This window comes from Marmota flaviventris, chromosome 7 (genome assembly GCF_047511675.1).
Source record: "Marmota flaviventris isolate mMarFla1 chromosome 7, mMarFla1.hap1, whole genome shotgun sequence".
Lineage (NCBI taxonomy): Eukaryota > Metazoa > Chordata > Mammalia > Rodentia > Sciuridae > Marmota > Marmota flaviventris.
Window position 1 is genome coordinate 117,436,797 of NC_092504.1, and position 18,054 is coordinate 117,454,850.

The 18,054-nt window shown below is 35.2% G+C and overlaps 1 protein-coding gene across 8 annotated transcripts in view; it reads right to left on the reverse strand.

Moving 5' to 3' along the window:
* The window catches only part of Arfip1 (ARF interacting protein 1), a 114,454-nt gene that overhangs the window by 43,284 nt on the left and 53,116 nt on the right, over positions 1-18,054 (reverse strand). For all 8 annotated transcript variants that reach the window (XM_027926758.2, XM_071614604.1, XM_071614605.1 and 5 more), the window contains 2 exons: positions 14,975-15,076; positions 690-798 (listed from right to left, as the gene is read on the reverse strand). In XM_027926758.2, the coding sequence (XP_027782559.1) occupies positions 690-798; positions 14,975-15,067 (202 nt within the window). In that variant the 5' untranslated portion in view covers positions 15,068-15,076. The remainder of the gene's footprint in view (positions 1-689; positions 799-14,974; positions 15,077-18,054) is intronic.

The window sequence follows — 18,054 nt, forward strand, 5'->3', positions numbered from 1 at the left end:
TTTGACACTACTAGACAGAGGATACCTATATGAACAGTCTCAATAAAAACCCTGGGCACTGAGCCTCTAAATGAGCATCCCTCATTAGCAACATTTATATATATGTTGTCACAACTCATTACTGGACAAATTAAGAAATTCCTCTATGGATGCACTGGGAGGAGACCTCTGAAAGTGTAAGCCTAGTTTCACTCAGACTTCATCTCAGTGCCTCTTTGCCTTCTCTGCTTGGTATTCTTCCACTGTAATAACCCACAGCCACGAGTCCTCCCAGCAAATTATCAAACTTATGCTTTGGAAACCTCCAGTATAGTAGGAAAAGTAAAAGTTCACTTTCTTATTTGTTTTGATATAGGAAATATGTACTCCTACAAACAATATTTATAGTTATAAATTTTATGGTTACAAACTAAAGTAATCTAAATCTGCATTTTGATATAATTTTGAGTTTTTCAGTATTTAAAAAACAATATTTAAGTAACAGTGAAAATATGCACATTGACCAATTTATATAAGATTATTAAGACACAGCCTAAAATACTTCAGTTGAAGAGACAAAGGATTGTGTTTATTAGTGTTTTATTACAGAATTAAAGGTCTCAACTCTTGTTCTTTATTAATGGAAGTGCAGTCAGTAAACTTCTCCCCTCCTCCATCCCAGCCATTTTTACAAATATATGGGCTCTTACCTTGATATGCTCCTGCTTCAATAACCCCCTCTTTGGTACTGTCAAAGCCATGAGATGTAATTTGAGTTTCTGAGAGACCAAGTCCAGATGGTAATGAACGCTTCAAATCCTTAGTAACATTTGAATAAAAGAAAAAAATATCTTTGTAAAAAATCCCATACCACACAACACTTCAGAATTGTGTCCTTTTAATCACATCTTAGACTATTTTTCTCTCTTTTATGTATTCCCTTATGCTGTCATGACATTCTATAATGATATATAATCAGCAGCAAATATAGCAAGATTTGCTATTAATTGGTACAGTGGACATCAAACATAACATACTTTCTTTATTCTGGAAATAAGCAGAAGGCAGATATTAAAATTCAGCTTAAAATTTTAAAACTACCAATCTACCATGAATATTATTTTAAGGAACAGAATTAAGATCACTAACTAGGTGTGGTGGCACATTCCTATAATCCCAGCAGCTAGAAAGGCTGAGGCAGGAGGATTGCAAGTTTTAGGTCAGCCTCAGCAACTCAGCCAGGCTCTCAGCAACTTAGTGAGACCCTATCTCAAAATAAAAAAATAATTTTTTAAAAAAGGACTGGAGACATAGCTCGATGTAGAGCACCACTGGGTTCAATCCCCAGTACACCCCCCTCCCCCAAATCACTAAAATATGATGTCTAATTTTAGACACCCACCAGTGTATATATAATAATATATCATTATTATAAGCTTAGTCAATGTCCAATATAAATAAATCATTCATGTGCAATGTTAATTTCCCCTCAATTCCAAGGTGAGCTAGGTAAATGGGGGTTTCTCTGATTTTAATCATGGCTAGGTAAAGGAAATTTCCTTTAATTTAGATATATATTATAAAAACTAATATCAGTCAACCTAAATATAAACTAGTTTAACTGTAATAAAAATGATACTCCACAGTGAGTCTTACAATTTAAAAAGAATAGAAAGCCAAGGAGCACAATGTTATTTAAAAGGCACAAACCAGGGGCTAGGAGTAGCTCAGTTGTAGAATGCTTACTTAGCACTTATGAGGCACTGAGTTTGATCCTTAGCATTACATAAAAAACAAAGATATCTTTTTAAAAAGGTACAAAGCAAGTTAGCTAGAAAAAATGTTGTCCAGACCTTGTAAACCAAATCTCAGGGCTTAGTAAATGTTAGACAAACAGGTCAAGATAAAAGTGCCTAAAATCACCAAAAACTAAAATTGAAGCTACAGTTTGCTAGCTCTATGGGAAGGAAATATATTAATAATGCAGATTAAAACCTAGCCAATCTACATGATTAGCACTTCAAAGCTATTAAACTGAAGTAAGGCATTAAATCTAAAAGAAAAAAATCACTTTTCTATTTACTTTTGTTAAAATTTCACAGGAATTTGAAGACCATGACAAATTAAAATTAAATCTACCTAACGACTAACCTAAATTTTTATACAGATTTTAGATCCATCATATCTCTTTTAATGTAATAGTAAAGCACTGAGCCTACAGCAGGGTTGAGGATATTTCTCAAAGGGAGGAGTCACACTTTTTAATTAGAATGAGATATATTTGTGGAGGATTTGGAGTGTTGGAGAGAGGGAGGGGGCAAGAGAGAGGAAGAATACATTCTCACCCTATTCTAAAAACTATTCCAGGAGAAGGCAGGAAGCTCAGGGCAATCACTGCCACGTTACTGGCATAGCATGGAGGCCAGCAACCAGGCTCCCATGGTCAATGGGGGTAAAAGAATTAGGAGACCAGATAAAATACTAAGGTAGAAATTTTGACCCTGATTGAATTAGTAAATTCTAAATTTTGAGCAGCAATTTGCTGGACTTGGTGAAAGAACTGCTTTAAGAATACTAATTTGGAGCTGGGTATGGTGGCAAAACCTGTAATCAATCCCACCTACTTGGTAGGCTGAGGAGGATCACAAACTTTGGCCAGCCTTGGCAACTTAGTGTGGCCATGTCTCAACCTTAAAGCACACACAAAAAACCAAAACACTAGGAATGTAGGTCAGTGGAAGAACACTTGTAGTGCCCTGGGTTTAATTTCCACTGCAGAAAAGGAAAGGAAAACAAAAAAAGTTAATTTGGGACACATATAAGAATAACTTAAAGAGAAACTTTTGTTACCATTTGGTTTGCTGCTATATGCCAACACCTGAATAGCAGGTATGTACTAAATGTGCTGAATGAATGAACAAACTGGATTTGTTGAATGAACTAAAGGATTTATGACAACACCATGTAGACTAAGAAGCTGCAATAGCAACTGGTTTATTTTTAAATTTAATAAGTATTTGTTTACTCTTAATATGTCAGATTTTCTGGGCAAAGAAAAAGATACAGTCATTGGCACCTCACTGGAGAAATGAGATATATATTAACATAAAAGCTGAACTTGGTGTCAAAGTAAAGACAATAAGGAATTCAGAATCCACCATAAGAATGACATAGGAAAGGCAAAAGCACTGTTTGAGCTCTGAAACATAAAAGATTTATTTACTGAATCAGCATCTACTTAGAACTAACTTTAAGCCAGTCACTGCTGCAAATACCACAGATACAGCAGTGAGGAAAACAGATCAAGTCTCTGCCCACACAGACTCATATCCTAGATGACAGGAGGGCAGAGGAAGGAGACTGACAGTAAAACATATGTAAGGCAGTAATAAGTGCTGCAGATAAGTAATAAGTAATAGATAAACAAGTAATAGGTTCTTTTGTTTTTTTTTTTATTTCAAGGCAGTATAAAAGGGCTAGGGAGTGACAGGCCAAGGTTACAACTCTACATGTGAAGGAGGTAGCATGTGATCAGAGGACTAAACAGAGTGAGAAAGAGAGCTGTGCTGTTGGAGGACTGTGCTATTTATCTAAACTGTGCTATATGAAACTGATGTATATTGAAACTATACAAAGCAAAAACTATATGTATACAACCTCATTTAATCATGACAGCAATATTTTGTAGACTGTTATTGCTCCCATTTCACTGGGACGAAGAAGTGTGTCATTTTATTACTAGCAATATGGTTAAGGCCAAGCTTCAAGAAACAACATTAACTATAAGGTATAGGAAATGTAAAGAGCTATAAGCAATTTATTAGCGATTTATAATTCATTTTAACAGTATGTTTTCTGAAATATTTGTTTAAAAGATACATCTCAAATATTTCAGAACCTGTTCAACAGAACTAAGTTCTCAACTTGTAACTTCCTATTAGAAAACAAATGAGCAGCCTTTATTCCATTCACTTGTTTCCTAATGTCACTGAAAACCTCTTGTCATAGCGCATCCTTTTCAGCTATTGTTTTGAAGAGCACTTAGAATAAAAAAGAAGACATTCTTTACACTCAGTTTTATTTACTCCCTATTTTTAAATCAAGTCTCTGAGTCTGCTCACTTGGCTGAATAAGACCTTGAATTTTGCCACTTTGTATTTTAATACCTAAGTCAATGTTTTTTAGCTTTAAATGTTAGTATTCCTTTTGTTCATATTTACATTTTAACTAGACAATCTCCTCTCACCAAAAGACAAACATTTATTACAAAATAAAATCCTGTCAAACTACTGAAGTATTTTTTAAACTTTCTAAGTTTGCTCACTGAGGTCAACTATTTTTGGACTGGCTGTTTCCATGGTTGTTACCTTGCTAATTCCTAACAGCTTCTCAGAAACTTATTGTCCAGTAAACACAATAGTTCTCCCTAAGAAAAAAGTATCAGAGACACCTCTCAAAATAGAAGGAATTAAAATAATAAACATTATCTAAACACACTCAAACTATGTACAAATAGTATCTTCGATAGTTGGGCTTGCTTTTTCTTGGAGCTTATTTGAAAGCACATTAGTCAGCCTGCACGTCTGTAATCCCAGTGGCTCGGGAGGCTCAGGAAGGAGCGAGCCTCAGCAACTTAGTGAGACCCTGTCTCTAAATAAAATACAAAAAAGGGCTGTGGATGTGGCTCAGTGGTTAAGCACTCCTAAGTTCAATCGCTGGTACCAAAAAACATATATATATTTAGTCATCTGAATCATTTTCCTGTCACAGAACATTGTGTAAATTGTTGGAAAGAGAACTATTGGGGAGGAGAGTAGCTAATAACGGGTTAAATAATAGATAAAATAGATATCTCTGGTTACATAAGTTCTAAGGAAGTTATGGGGACACCTTCCACCTGGTCACGCATGGCTCCTAGAGGAGACAACTGGAGTGTTAAGGATATTATACCTCACTCAAAACCCTCCCACAGTCACCAGAGTATAGTATTTTGCTATATTTTAAACACACTGTATAATACTTAAAATAAAATCTATTGCATAAGCCTACCTATCTATGCTGAAGCAGAATGATGGGAATATAATAATAAAATTAAGTATAGGTGTATAATTTTTTTTCTCAGAATATTTGTAGGAATGCCTAAAATTGGCAATGTGAATTGTAATTGCTCAGAGCCAAAAAAGGATAAGGGTAGATTAAAAAAAAAAAAAAAGTTATACTGGTCTAAATGTAATATAACCCAAACTATACTTAGTCTCAGATTTGATTAACTCCTCATCTCCAATGCCATTCATCTTTCAAACACCATTCCACTTAAGTATCCCAAACATCAATGGCCACTCTTTGGACTTTGTCATTTGACTCAGAAGCAACACTTCTTGAATCTTATTTTAAGTGAATAAGTATAATAACATTACTTTATGACCACACTTCTTATATACACTATTCTACCTGATCAAGATAATAAATTTGATCTCTCTATTTTGTCACTATGCACATATGCTGATAACACAGATGTATGATTTCAATATCTCTCCCTATCTCATTCATTCATTCATTCAATGAATTCAAAAACATATTAGCACTACCTTTTGGAGGTTCTATGCCAACCCTCTTGGCATCACCCACTCCTGCCCTCTTAGCTACATTCTAAATAGTACAAAACTTCAATAGGCATGAAATAACATAAAATCACATACCAATTTTGCACCAAATAAATGCTGAATTCATTCAAAGAGATAAAAATATCAGTATGTATCTACACTCAAAAAAATTTCCCCTAGAGGTCAAAAACTTATTCATGATAGCTTTTGCTTATATAAGTAAGGGCACAAATCTATAGATTATAAAGATAGGGCTTTAGTCTTCCATTACAAATTATATATTTCTTCACAGTTTTCAACAGGAATCTCAATCCAGAATTAATTTAATGTATGTGCATATAATAAACACAGATTTAAAATTTTCACTGTGTTTTAGCTTAAAAGTAAATATTAAAATTAACCTAAAGATTGGTCAACTGGGTAGTTAGATAGGAGGAACAAGGTCTGTCGTGCTACCACCACAGTAAGGTGACTATAATGATAATGTATTGTACATTTTGAAAGCTAGAAAAAAGGAATTTGAATGTTTTTACCACAAATGAAAGATAATTGTTGGAGATGGATATGTGTGCCTTGTTGTGAACATTAGACAATATATACACACATATTGAAACATTATGATATCCCATGAATACGTACAATTTTTATGTGTCAATTTTCAAAAGTGAATATAGATTTGAATAGGGTTAATGAACCTTTGAAAGACATTCTCCATACCTCTTAAAAGTGTCCTAGATATATATTTGATCAGAACTGGTTTTCTGAAAAAGCTAATGTCAAATCAATGTTGCCACTGACTGAGCTACTGAATGTTTTAGGTATAGTATGGACACATAGTACTATATTTCTGTATGATATGGAGACAAAAACATCATTGCATACTACTCAAACTCTAGTATAGGATGACAGAAATAGAACAGATGTCAAATTTTAAGTCCACACAATTGAAATCATCATTTTTTTTAAGCAACTGCAGCGAACCATAAACTATGTTGTGTGCACACAGTCTATGCTTTAATAGTGATTCCAACTTCTTAGGAAAAGTAGATAAATAAATGATAAATGAATGAATGAATAATAAATGAATAAAAAGCAGATAAATAAATTATAACATTGGGTTGGTGAGGATTGGAGATGAAAGTATATCCAAACTGTTTCTTATCTGTATCCTTTTTCTTTCCCCAATCTCCAGGTTGGGAATGGAGAAACTGCTTAGGTACACAGAGGCCTTAAAAGATTAAAACAATAACATTAAGAGTGCATACACACCAAAGCAACAACTAATGCAGAGAAATCAAGGACACGACGTATACCACATCTCTCTTCCCCCTTTTCCCACAGAATCCTAGAAACTTTATTTTTAATCCTAGCCCTAGCATGAATAAACATTTATTCACTCATTCATTCACCAAACATTTACTAAAAGCTGGTACTATATGCCAAGCACTGTTGGCCAGGCTCTGGAAATTAGGCAACGAATGATAAAGGCATTGCCCTCACCACAATTATAGTCAAAATCACATAAGCTTTTGGCATAGCTATGTAATGGTGGGTAATTCAATCATAACCTCCAGGGCCCTTTTCCTCTCTTGTAAAATAAAGCAGTGAGAGCCAGGGTACTCCTACTGAACCAGTATCCTGTGATTTAACTCAAAACTTACAGACCAAGGGTTCTTAAGCCCCAGAAAATCTAAGAACCCAATGGTAGGTTCAGTTAAGTCCTAAGCTCCCTCAATTTAAATGCAAATTTTAGTAGTTCTGTTGTTGGGGGGGGGGGGGGAGGGGAGGGAGTACTGTTTTTTTTTTTTTTTTTCTAGAGAAAATGTTCACAAATGGAAAAACACTAAAATTATGAATTTTTGTTTTGGGCTTCCCACAGGAAAAGTTCCATTTCAGCTCTGTCTAATGAGGTAATTTCTCTAAATCTGACAACTATACCTTAATTATAAGAAGTCTCAACCATGTGGAGCTAATACTTGCTTCTTCTTTTTAACTCATGGTGCAAATGGTAAATTTCTAATTTAATATTTTAACATATACTATAACAGCATCCATTATAAATAGAATGCAGTTTATAAGTCAAAGAGAAATTTGAAGTTTTTGATGAAACTTTACTAATCTTTAAAATACAGAATTATTTTTTTATTTAGAAATATCTTTGCTACAAAAACAAAACAAAACCCATCAATAAGAACAACAATAAAACCCCAAAGAAACCCTGAAACACTGGGCTGGGGTTGTGGCTCAGTGGTTGAGTGCTCACCTGGCACGAGTGAGGCACTGAGTTTGATCCTCAGCACTACATCAAAATAAAAAAATAAATAAATAAATAGAATAAAGCTATTGTGTCCGCTTACAACTAAAAGAAATATATTAAAAAAACAAAACACCACCTCATGTCCTCTCTTCATCTAGCTGTTGCCCCTATCTTAATAAGAGAAACAAATCTAGAAATATTCATAGATGAGGCAATGGTCTGACTAAACTGCCGACAAGGCCATTTCTAGCACGAGCCCTTTCATTATAATTTCTATAAATATGAGTGTTGAGTATAAGTCTAACCAGTGCCTTGACTAAGAAAGGAAGTCAAATGAGAATCAAACATCTGCAATGAAAAACAAAAACAAATTGTTTTTTAATAATTTCATTGCCTATGCCACAGTGACACCAGCTGGCCAACCAAGTTATGGCAACTTAATAAGTACCAATTTGATTTTGTGACTCTAGTTTCAAAGTGCATTATACAGTATGCATTAAATAAGTCATCTTCAGATTTTAAATCAAAATACATATAAAAGACATGCCAGTACATTTATAATGTAGGGTAGTACATAATTTATGATCCACTTTTACATATAAGATCACTTTACCAGTCTATAGTCTACTGCTGAGCAATATATTTAATACTTATTTTCGTCAATGATTTTTTATTTCTATTAAAATTCTAAAAACTGGATTTGAGGGTAAATACAATTTCCTGTTCATTGCTCAGAAAATTTCCTGTTTACTGCTCAGAAGTCAATGTCTAGGTAAACATGGCCAATGAATCTTAATGTATACAAAACACTTGTAAATTTGATTTTAATTAAAGAGTATTTTTAAGAGACTCTCATGATATGCATATTTCTAATAAAAAAGGTACAACAAACAATTTTTTATACTGTTGAATTTCTATAGGGAGAAGAGTTGGGACATACTGGTTGAAGTGGATCATTGCTTCTTTGGGGGTTTCTCCCACTGATGAATTTCATATCCAACAAGAAGAGACCTCCAAGATAACATCCTTTTCTCCTTCTCTACTTCCCAACAGAAAGTGAAATAATATTGAGGTATAATTTTTAAAAGGAGAATTTGATATGAACTAGTGAGTAAATTCTCAGGGCAGCAAATATTGGCTGCACATAAGTAAATAACTTTTCCAGTGACACTTAAATGCAAAGATTCTTAAAAAAAAAAAAAGACTCATGAATAGGCTTAAGGTACAAGGTAAACTTGAAGAAGAAAAACGCTGAAGAAATTAGTTACCAGGTATCAACATTGGGGCCGATACCTATTCCAATCTTAATTATTATAGTAAGAAAAATACTGTGTGGTATTATTTCAAGGATACATAAAAAGACCAAGAAATAAAGCAGAGTTCAGTAATAGGCCCAGACACATCTAATTATTACAGAGCAAAAGCCCCCAATGAAGGAAGGATAGACTTTTCTCTCCATTTTTTAAAAAATATCTTTGTGTGTGTGTACACACACACACACACACACACACACACACACATATTTTTTTAATTTAGAGGCAGGGTCTCACTGAGTTGTTTGGGGCTTTGCTAAATTGCTGAGGCTGGCTTTGAACTTGCAATCCTTCTGCCTGAGCTGCTAGGATTATAGGCATGCCTCATGGCACCCAGACTTTTTTTTTTTTTTAATCCCAGATTTACTGACATATAATTGACAAATTAACTATAATGTGCACATTGTGATGTTTTAATTTGTGTATATACTGTTGAATAATTACCACAATCAAGCTTATTAAGATATTCATCACCTCACATAGTTACCATTTTTGTGTGTGGTGAGGATATCTAAGATGTACTTTCCTAGCAAATTTCAAGTACATAATACATTATTATTGACTATATCTACCCTGCTGTACATTAGGTCTTCAGAACTACTTCATCCTATAACTAACTGCAGTCTTGATCAACATCTCCCTAACCCTTACCTCTACCTACTGTTCTACTTTGTTTCGATGAGCTAGACTTCTAGATTCCATATCTAAATGAGAACACACAATATTTGTCCTCCTGTGCCTGGCTTATTTCACGTAACATAATGTCCTCCAGCCCCATCTAAATTGTCAGAAATGGTAGAATTTTCTTCCTTTTTTTTAAGGCTGAATAATAGTCTCATCAGTGTGTCTATATAATCACTTTTATCCATTCATCTGACAATGGACATATATCTTGGCCATTGTGAAGAGTACTGCAATAAACTTGGGAGTGCAGATGTCTCTTTGAGATAATGACTTTATTTCCTTTGAATATATACCCATAAGTGGGATTGATTTTTCTCTATCTTTACTATCTTATGGTAGTTCTATTTTTAATTGTTTGAGGAATCTCCAAACTATTTTCTATAAAGGTTATTTACATTCCCACCAACAGTGTATAAGGGTTCCCTTTTTTCCACATCCCCACCTAAGCTATTGACTTTTTGATAATAGGTATCCCTAACAGATGTGAAGTAATATTTCACTCTGGTTTTGATTTGCATTTTTCCTGAGGATAAATTATATTGAGCACCTATTCACAACTGTTGACTATTTGTATTTCTTCTTTAGAAAAAAGTCTACTCAGTTTCCTTTACTTCCCCCACCTGCAACTACTAGGGGATTGAATCCAGGGCCTGGTGCATGTTAATCAAGTGCTCTGCCACTGCTATATCCCCAACCCTTTTTATTTTGAAACAGGATCTAGCCAAGTTGCTTAGGCTGGCCTCAAACTTGTAATTGTCCTGCCTCAGCCTCCTGAGTAAACGAGATATATGTGCCACTGTAGCCAGTTTTTGCTCATTTTTTAATTGGGTTGATTATCTGCTACTGAGTTGTATGAATCTTTTATATATTTTGGATACTAATACCTTATCATTATATGATTTGTAAATATTTTTTTCATTCTGTAGACTTTTCATTTTGTTGACTGTTTCCTTTGCTTTGCAGAAATTTTTAGTTTGATGTAGTCCCAATTATTTGTGCATCTGATGTCATATTCAAAAAAATCATATATGAAACTAATGTCATGGAGTTTTTCTTCTAGAAGTTTTTATAGTTTTAGATCTTACATTTGGGTCTTTAACCCATTTTAAATTAACTAGATAGATATTTATGCAAGGGGGAAAAAACCCTACAACCCCTACACTTCATACCATACACAAAAATTAACTTAGGATGAATCACAGACCTAAGTAAGAGAAGCAAAACAACAAAACTTTGAGAAGAAACAGAATCAAAAACAACAAAACTTTGAGAAGAAACAGGCAAAGATTTTTTAAAAAAACAGGACACAAAAATCACCAACTGGAGAAGGGAAGATTGATAAACTGGAATTCATTAAAATTAACAATTTCTGGCCAGGTATGGTGATGCACAACTGTAATCCCAGCAACTCAGTAGAAATCAGCCTCAGTAACTTAGACCTTGTCTCAAAATAAAAAACAAAAAGGGTTGAAGATATAGTGTGATGGTAAAGCACCCCTAGGTTTAACCCCCAGTAGCACACATACACACAAAACTAATAATTTCTGTTCACCAGATAGTATTAATAATAGAGTAAGTACAAAAGAAAGTCACAGGCTGGAAGATAATATAGTAATATATCCATTCAAATGACTTAAACCCAGAATATACAAAAAAATACAAAAGAATTTTTAAAAAGCACACACCCCGTAGAAAAATGAGCAAAAAACTTGGAAAGCTACTTCACAGAAGACAGTATCCAAATGGCCATTAAAAATATGAAAACATGCCCAACATCATCAGTCATCAGGAAAATGCTTAGTAAAACCACAACAGGATACCAATATGCCTCCATCAGAATGACTAAAATTGAAATGTAAACAACCAGAACTGCCATTGAATGCTGGTAAAATTGTCAACTGGTTCAACCACTTGCTAAATAGTTCAACCACTTGCTAAACTCATGACCTGGCCAGTTTCACTCTTGGGTATGCACCCAAAAGAAACAGGTAATTGTGTACACCCAAGGCCTGTGAAGGTAGTAACAGAAGCTTTATTCATAATGGTCATGGACTGGAAACAGCCCATCAACCAAAAAATAGATACAAAAATGGAAAACTAAAAAACAATTAAAGGAATAAAATATTGCCATAAGCAGCAATATGAATGAATCTCACAGATTCAGTGAAAGCCTGTCAAAAAAGTACAGACTAGTTGGGTGCAGTGGCACACACTTGAAATCCCAGTGGCTCAGGAGGCTGAGACGGGACAATTGCCAGCCAATTCAAAGCCAGCTTTAGCAACAGCGAGGCACTAATCAACTCAGTGAGACCCTGTCTCTAAAAGAAATAAAAAACAGGGCCTGGAATGTGGCTCAGTGGTTGAGTGCCCCTGAGTTCAATCCCTGGTTTCCCCCAACCCTGCCAAAAAAAGTATAGACTGCATGATTCTAGTGATACACAGTTGAAGAACAGTCAAAAGCAATCTATTGATGATAGTTAAGATCATTGGTGGTTACCCTGGGAAGAATTAGATTTACTGCCCAGTAGAGGGCATCAGGGAGTCTTCAGAGGACCTGGAAATGTTCTTCATCTTGATCTGGATGGTGTATACTTCACATCTGTGCTTTTACTGTGTATAAGCCATACTCCAACAACAAAGAGCAACAAGAAAAAATATAGGCTGAAGGTGGCAGGTGCCTTTCCCAACACTGACTACTACAATTTGTCGGGTGGGGAGGAGGTGGGGGTGATGGGGATTGAATCCAGGACCTGATGCATACACACGCTCTTAATACTGAGCTACAACCCCAACCCTTGCAACATTTTGTATAAATTGCATTTTTCTTGGATAAAGGTCCTTAGCTTTCACCAGATTGTCTTTTGGGATATCAGCTCCCTGATGGCAGGAATTTCTGTCCATTGTTATATCTCTATTGCCTTGCCTGGTACATAGCAATACTAGAAACATTTGCCAAATACATTTGTAAAAGAGCAGTTACCAAAAATTAAATGAAGAAACCACTAACAAAAAGCTTGGTATAATGAGTATTTGAACAGAATTTTATAAAGTAATAGGTAAAGGTAATGATGATAACTTGAGTTTCCTTATTATACATGTGTGTCTTAGACTAACACCTCAAGTGTTTGTACACTCAGAATTTAAGTCTCTTTCTTCTATGAATCACTGTTGTTGTTTTTTTTTTTTTTTTTGGGGGGGGGGGATCCACAGATGTTTGCAAGTAAAATAAACCACTACGGTTTGGAAGTGGTCTGTCCTTGCCAAAACTCATGGAAATGTGGTTGCCAAGGTAGTCATGCTAGAAAGTAGGGCCTATGATAGGGACTAAGGTCTTTCTCAAGAAACTAGATTAGTTCACTCAAGAGGAGGTTACTGCAAAGCATGTGGCTCCCTTTTTCCCATCCCTCTTCCATATGTGTTCACTTGCCACTCATGCATGTACTCCTGCCTTAGCCATCATCCATCATATTATGACATAACATGAGTTCCTTGACAGATGCAGCACCTTATCTTGAATTTCCCTGCCTTCAGGACTGTGAATAAGCCTCTTTTCTTTCTAAATTATCAAAGTCCTGGGTATTTTGTTATAGCAATAGAAAACAGACTAAAGCAAAAGCCTCAAGCTTGAAGACATAACTGATCTTTTCAGAAGACTGCTGAGGAAAAACAAAAGAAATTCAATGGAACTTTCTAATATCAATTAAACTAATCTAAAACAGAGATAAGTTTCTTCCCATCCTTGGGGACATTTAGCAATACCTGAAAACATTTTTGCTTACCAACAGAAGAGTGCTACTACAATTCAGTAGGAAGAAGATAGAGATGTACTAAACAGCCTATAATGCACAGAACAACCTCTCAAACAGAGAATTGTCTGACTCAAGCTGTCAATGGTGCTGACATTGAGAAATCCTGAACTAAAGTATCACTTCCTGTTAAACTAAAGGATTTTATTCTTAAATATATAAAGCAGAGTCCTATCTAAACTATAAATTAAGAACCTTTCAACTACTACTTTAAGTATCTGAATATTATTATTTTTAAAGTTGTACACATGTATCAAATGTCATTAAAAAGAATGTTTAGTGTAAATACCTACAGAAATAATAACTATCACTATCATTTCTAAGAGTGTATTATCATTATCTCATGTAATATTAATATCCTCATGAAAATAAATTAAGATTTTAATTGTAGGAAAAAAAGTAGAACAGATTAAATAAATACTAGCTCAAGATGACACTGCTTGAAATGATAAAGCTGAAGTTTGAACCCAAATTATCTCCAAAGCCATGGTATTCCCATTAAGATATATTAAATTTAAATTTCAACTTAGAGGGAGATCAAAATAAAAAGCACTGGGCTAGGGAAGGGGGTACACAACTCAGGGGTAGAGTGTGTGCTTAGCATGCATACGGCCCTGCATTCAGTACCTAATATCCCACCTCCAAAACAGACGGATAAACAAACAAACAAAAAATATCCAAAGTTTTAATTTGTCTGAGTCAAGGAAACCACTTTAGAAAGTGAACAGCAAAATCAGGAGCAGCTACTTAGGAATTAATGTATTAATGACATACAGAAAATAAATTAAACAATGTCAAATTTTAAAAGGATAATATATATTTAATATTTTTCTTATAACAAATAAAATTAAGTAGTTTATATTATAAAGTTATATGTTAATCAAGCACACGCTTTCATCCTGGTCAATTACTGAAATAAACATCAAAGCTTATGGCCCTCAAGCTTAACCATGACAAATCACATCATGGCCAACCTAGACACCCCTAAAATAAAATAAATTATTGATGGAAACCAATTTAAGAAAAATGCCTCTATTAGTTTTTTGGGGCTTTGTTTTGGTTTGGTTTGGCGGGGGAGCTGGATATAGGGGACTGAACCCTGGAGCATTCTACCAAGGAGTTGCACTGCCAGCCCTTTTATTTTTTGTTTTGAGAAATGGCCTTGCTAATTGCTGAGGCTAGCCTGGAGGTTATGATCCCCTGGCCTCTGCCTCCCAAATTGCTGGGATTATAGGCATGTGCCACCACCTGGCTTAAATTCTGTTACTTTCATCACAACATTTAAAGACTTATCATGATTCTTTGCATTAACAGAAAGAAAAGTATTCTTACCCTATTAAAGCCATGTTCATGAGAGTCATCAACTTCTCCATTACTGGTCACTGGAATTTCTGCTGCTGAATTTTTCGGAGACTCTTGAGCCATGGTAGACTCCTTTATTAAAAAAAAAAAAAAAAGACATACTAATACCAAATCATAAAAGGTAAATATTCAAAAGACAATATTCATGTTTATAGCATTTACTGGTCACAAGTTTATTAATTCCTTTTTATAACTACAACAATAAACATGACAGTAATACAATTAAAAATGCATGGGGCCGTTTTCATCCCAACCTAAATTTCTTGATTAAAAATAAGTTATGGGCTGGGGCTGTAGCTTAGTGGCAGAACACTTGCCTAGCATGTATGAGGCAGTAGGTTCAATCCTTAGCACCATATAAAAATAAATAAAATAAATGCATTCTGTCTGCCTACAACTACGAAAAAAATTATTAAAAAAAAGAATGAGTTAATTGCCACATGCAGTGGCACACACTTATAATCCCACTGGCTTGGGAGTTCAAAACCAGCCTCAGCAACTCAAGTGACTTGGCAAGACTCTGTCTTTAAATTTAAAAATATTGAAAAAAGGGCTGGAGGTGTGGCTCAGTGTTAAGGCCTCTGGGTTCAATCCCCAGTATCAAAAGAAAAAAAAAAAAAAAGAATTACTTGTTACAGTTACCAGGGGGGCAGACACTATCTGTGTCATAGACTACCACTTATAAGCTGATAAAATATTATACAAAGTTAAGATTGATTGTTAACTTACCACAGTGGCTCTATTTTTTCTGTTGTTATCTAGAGGGCTTCTAAGTGAACTTTTGTCAAAAGAAAATAATCTTCCTGACATAACAAAAAAATTTTAAATCTCTGTATGAGGAGAATTAAGTTTTATACCAACTTTAAGTCACAAAATCAAAATATTCCTTAATTTTATAATTGCAGGAAATAAAAACTTCTTTCAGAGATTAACCAATAACAGAATATCAATTACAGTTGGTAAATTCTTTTGACCCAATTGTGATTTTTTTAAAAAACTGTATGACTACAAATTAAAGGGACAATTTCAGGTTTTTAAAGATCTTGAAAATTATTTTCTCCCACTAAAATTTTTAAAACTGAGTAAATAAACTAAGTCATTTATTCAATTTCTCACAGAGAAAAAGCACCTCCTTCTCTCCCAACCCTGACCTTTTTTAAAAATCATAATGACTTTATACGCATATACCCCAAATTTTAATCATAGTACTCACTAGAATAAAGGCCTTGATAGAAACATCTGTTAAGGAGAGAATCAATAACTACCAGCATACGTTTGTTCTAATGCTCACATCTAAATCTAGCTGCTATCCCAACTGCACTACACAGAACTGCCAAAACCAGGCTCAATAACTAAAATAAACGTGTGTGTGTGTGTGTGTGTGTGTGTGTGTGTGTATTTACCCTACAGACTAGAATCTATTGCCCAAAATATTAAGAGATTCTTCAAGTATTCTCTGTAAGATTTTTTTTTTTTTTTTTAAGAGATTAACTGTTGGGACCTCAGTGAAAAAGTCTGACTTCCCATGGTCTCCCCAGTCTAAAAAATCCCATCCCCTCTATTTCCAGAAGCTTGGGCAGGTGGAGACCTAACAGGACTTCAGTGTGAGACTCCCTGAAAAGACAGGTCCTGTGAGGTGGCTGTCCCTTCTGCTCAGAACCAGCCAACCTCTTGCCAAGAGGGAGACTGTGGCTCCTTCCAAATACCTCCTACTGCTCAACCACCCCGCCACTGTACACTGCAGTCTGTCACCCTCAGTAGGTCATGACCTGATATGACATTAACAGACAGCAGCTTCCTAGTCCTGAGCACTGATAGACAGTCCAAGAACACACCTCAGAATACCTCGGGCAGCAACACCACAAGCTTTGACAGCCTCCCTTAATCCGCAGGAAAAGAATCCCTATGTCCTCACTACACAGCACCTCTACAGGGACACAACATTCACAAGTACCTTCCAAAGGCCTCCCAACTTATGGGAGTCCTATCCTCACATGACAAGGATTGCCCAAGGGAATAAATGGCCCTTACATCTCCAAACCTGTGCATCTCAAAATTAGACTGGCACGACCATAGAAGAGCAGGTTCTCAGGCCTGGAGGGCCAGCTTATCACCACAGCTCCCAGAAACAGGGTTCAGCTTTTCAGCCAGTGCATGGTGCTTCATCCAGAAACAGGACAGATCTATGTCTCTCTCTCCATTTGTGTGTGTTGGGGAGTGTGTGTGTGTGTGTGTGTGTGTGTATACACATAAAATGTTATACAAAACAAAAATAATCCCATAGAATCTTCAACACACATTTGGACATTTCACTCTCAATTGGCTGCCAGGGGACAAGAATCACCACGGGAGACCATTGCCACTTCCCAAACCCCTTGGTTGAATGCCACAACATTGGCAGCTCTCCTTTTTTGCCACCAGGGGGGCTGGTGGAGCTGGTCTCTTCACCTTAACTTATGCACACAGGATCCTCTTTTTTGTAAAATTTAAGTGGGGGTACACAGGGCAAGTAGGTGATGTGTGGTGGGCTGGGGACTTCCCCCCTGCAAAAGTATACGAGATATATGAGAGACCTGCTATATAACGGCAGAAATAGTAAAGGCAGGGTAACAAGAAAAAAGAAGATTAAAATAACAAAGATACAGCTGTTATATCCAGCTGAAGCATGATATGTAGCACACTACGAAAAGATGCTGTCAAGTGTCAGAAGTTTTGACGGAAAATAATCTCAGCACTACATAGAAATAGCAATTCTCAAACTTTGGTCTCAAAATCTTCTTACATTCTTAAAAATCATTAAAGACCTCAAAAAACTTCTGTTTATATAGATTATATCTATCAATATTTACTATCTAGCATTAATGCTGAAGACTTTATAAATATTTATTAGTCCATTTAAAGAAACAATTATCAAACTATTATATGTTAATAAATCCTTTAATAAAAAATAACTGCTCTCCTAAACTACAAAAATTTAGTGAGAGAAATAGCACTCTTTTATACTTTTGCCAATTAATGTCTGCCTTTATAAGGAGACAATTGGATTTTCA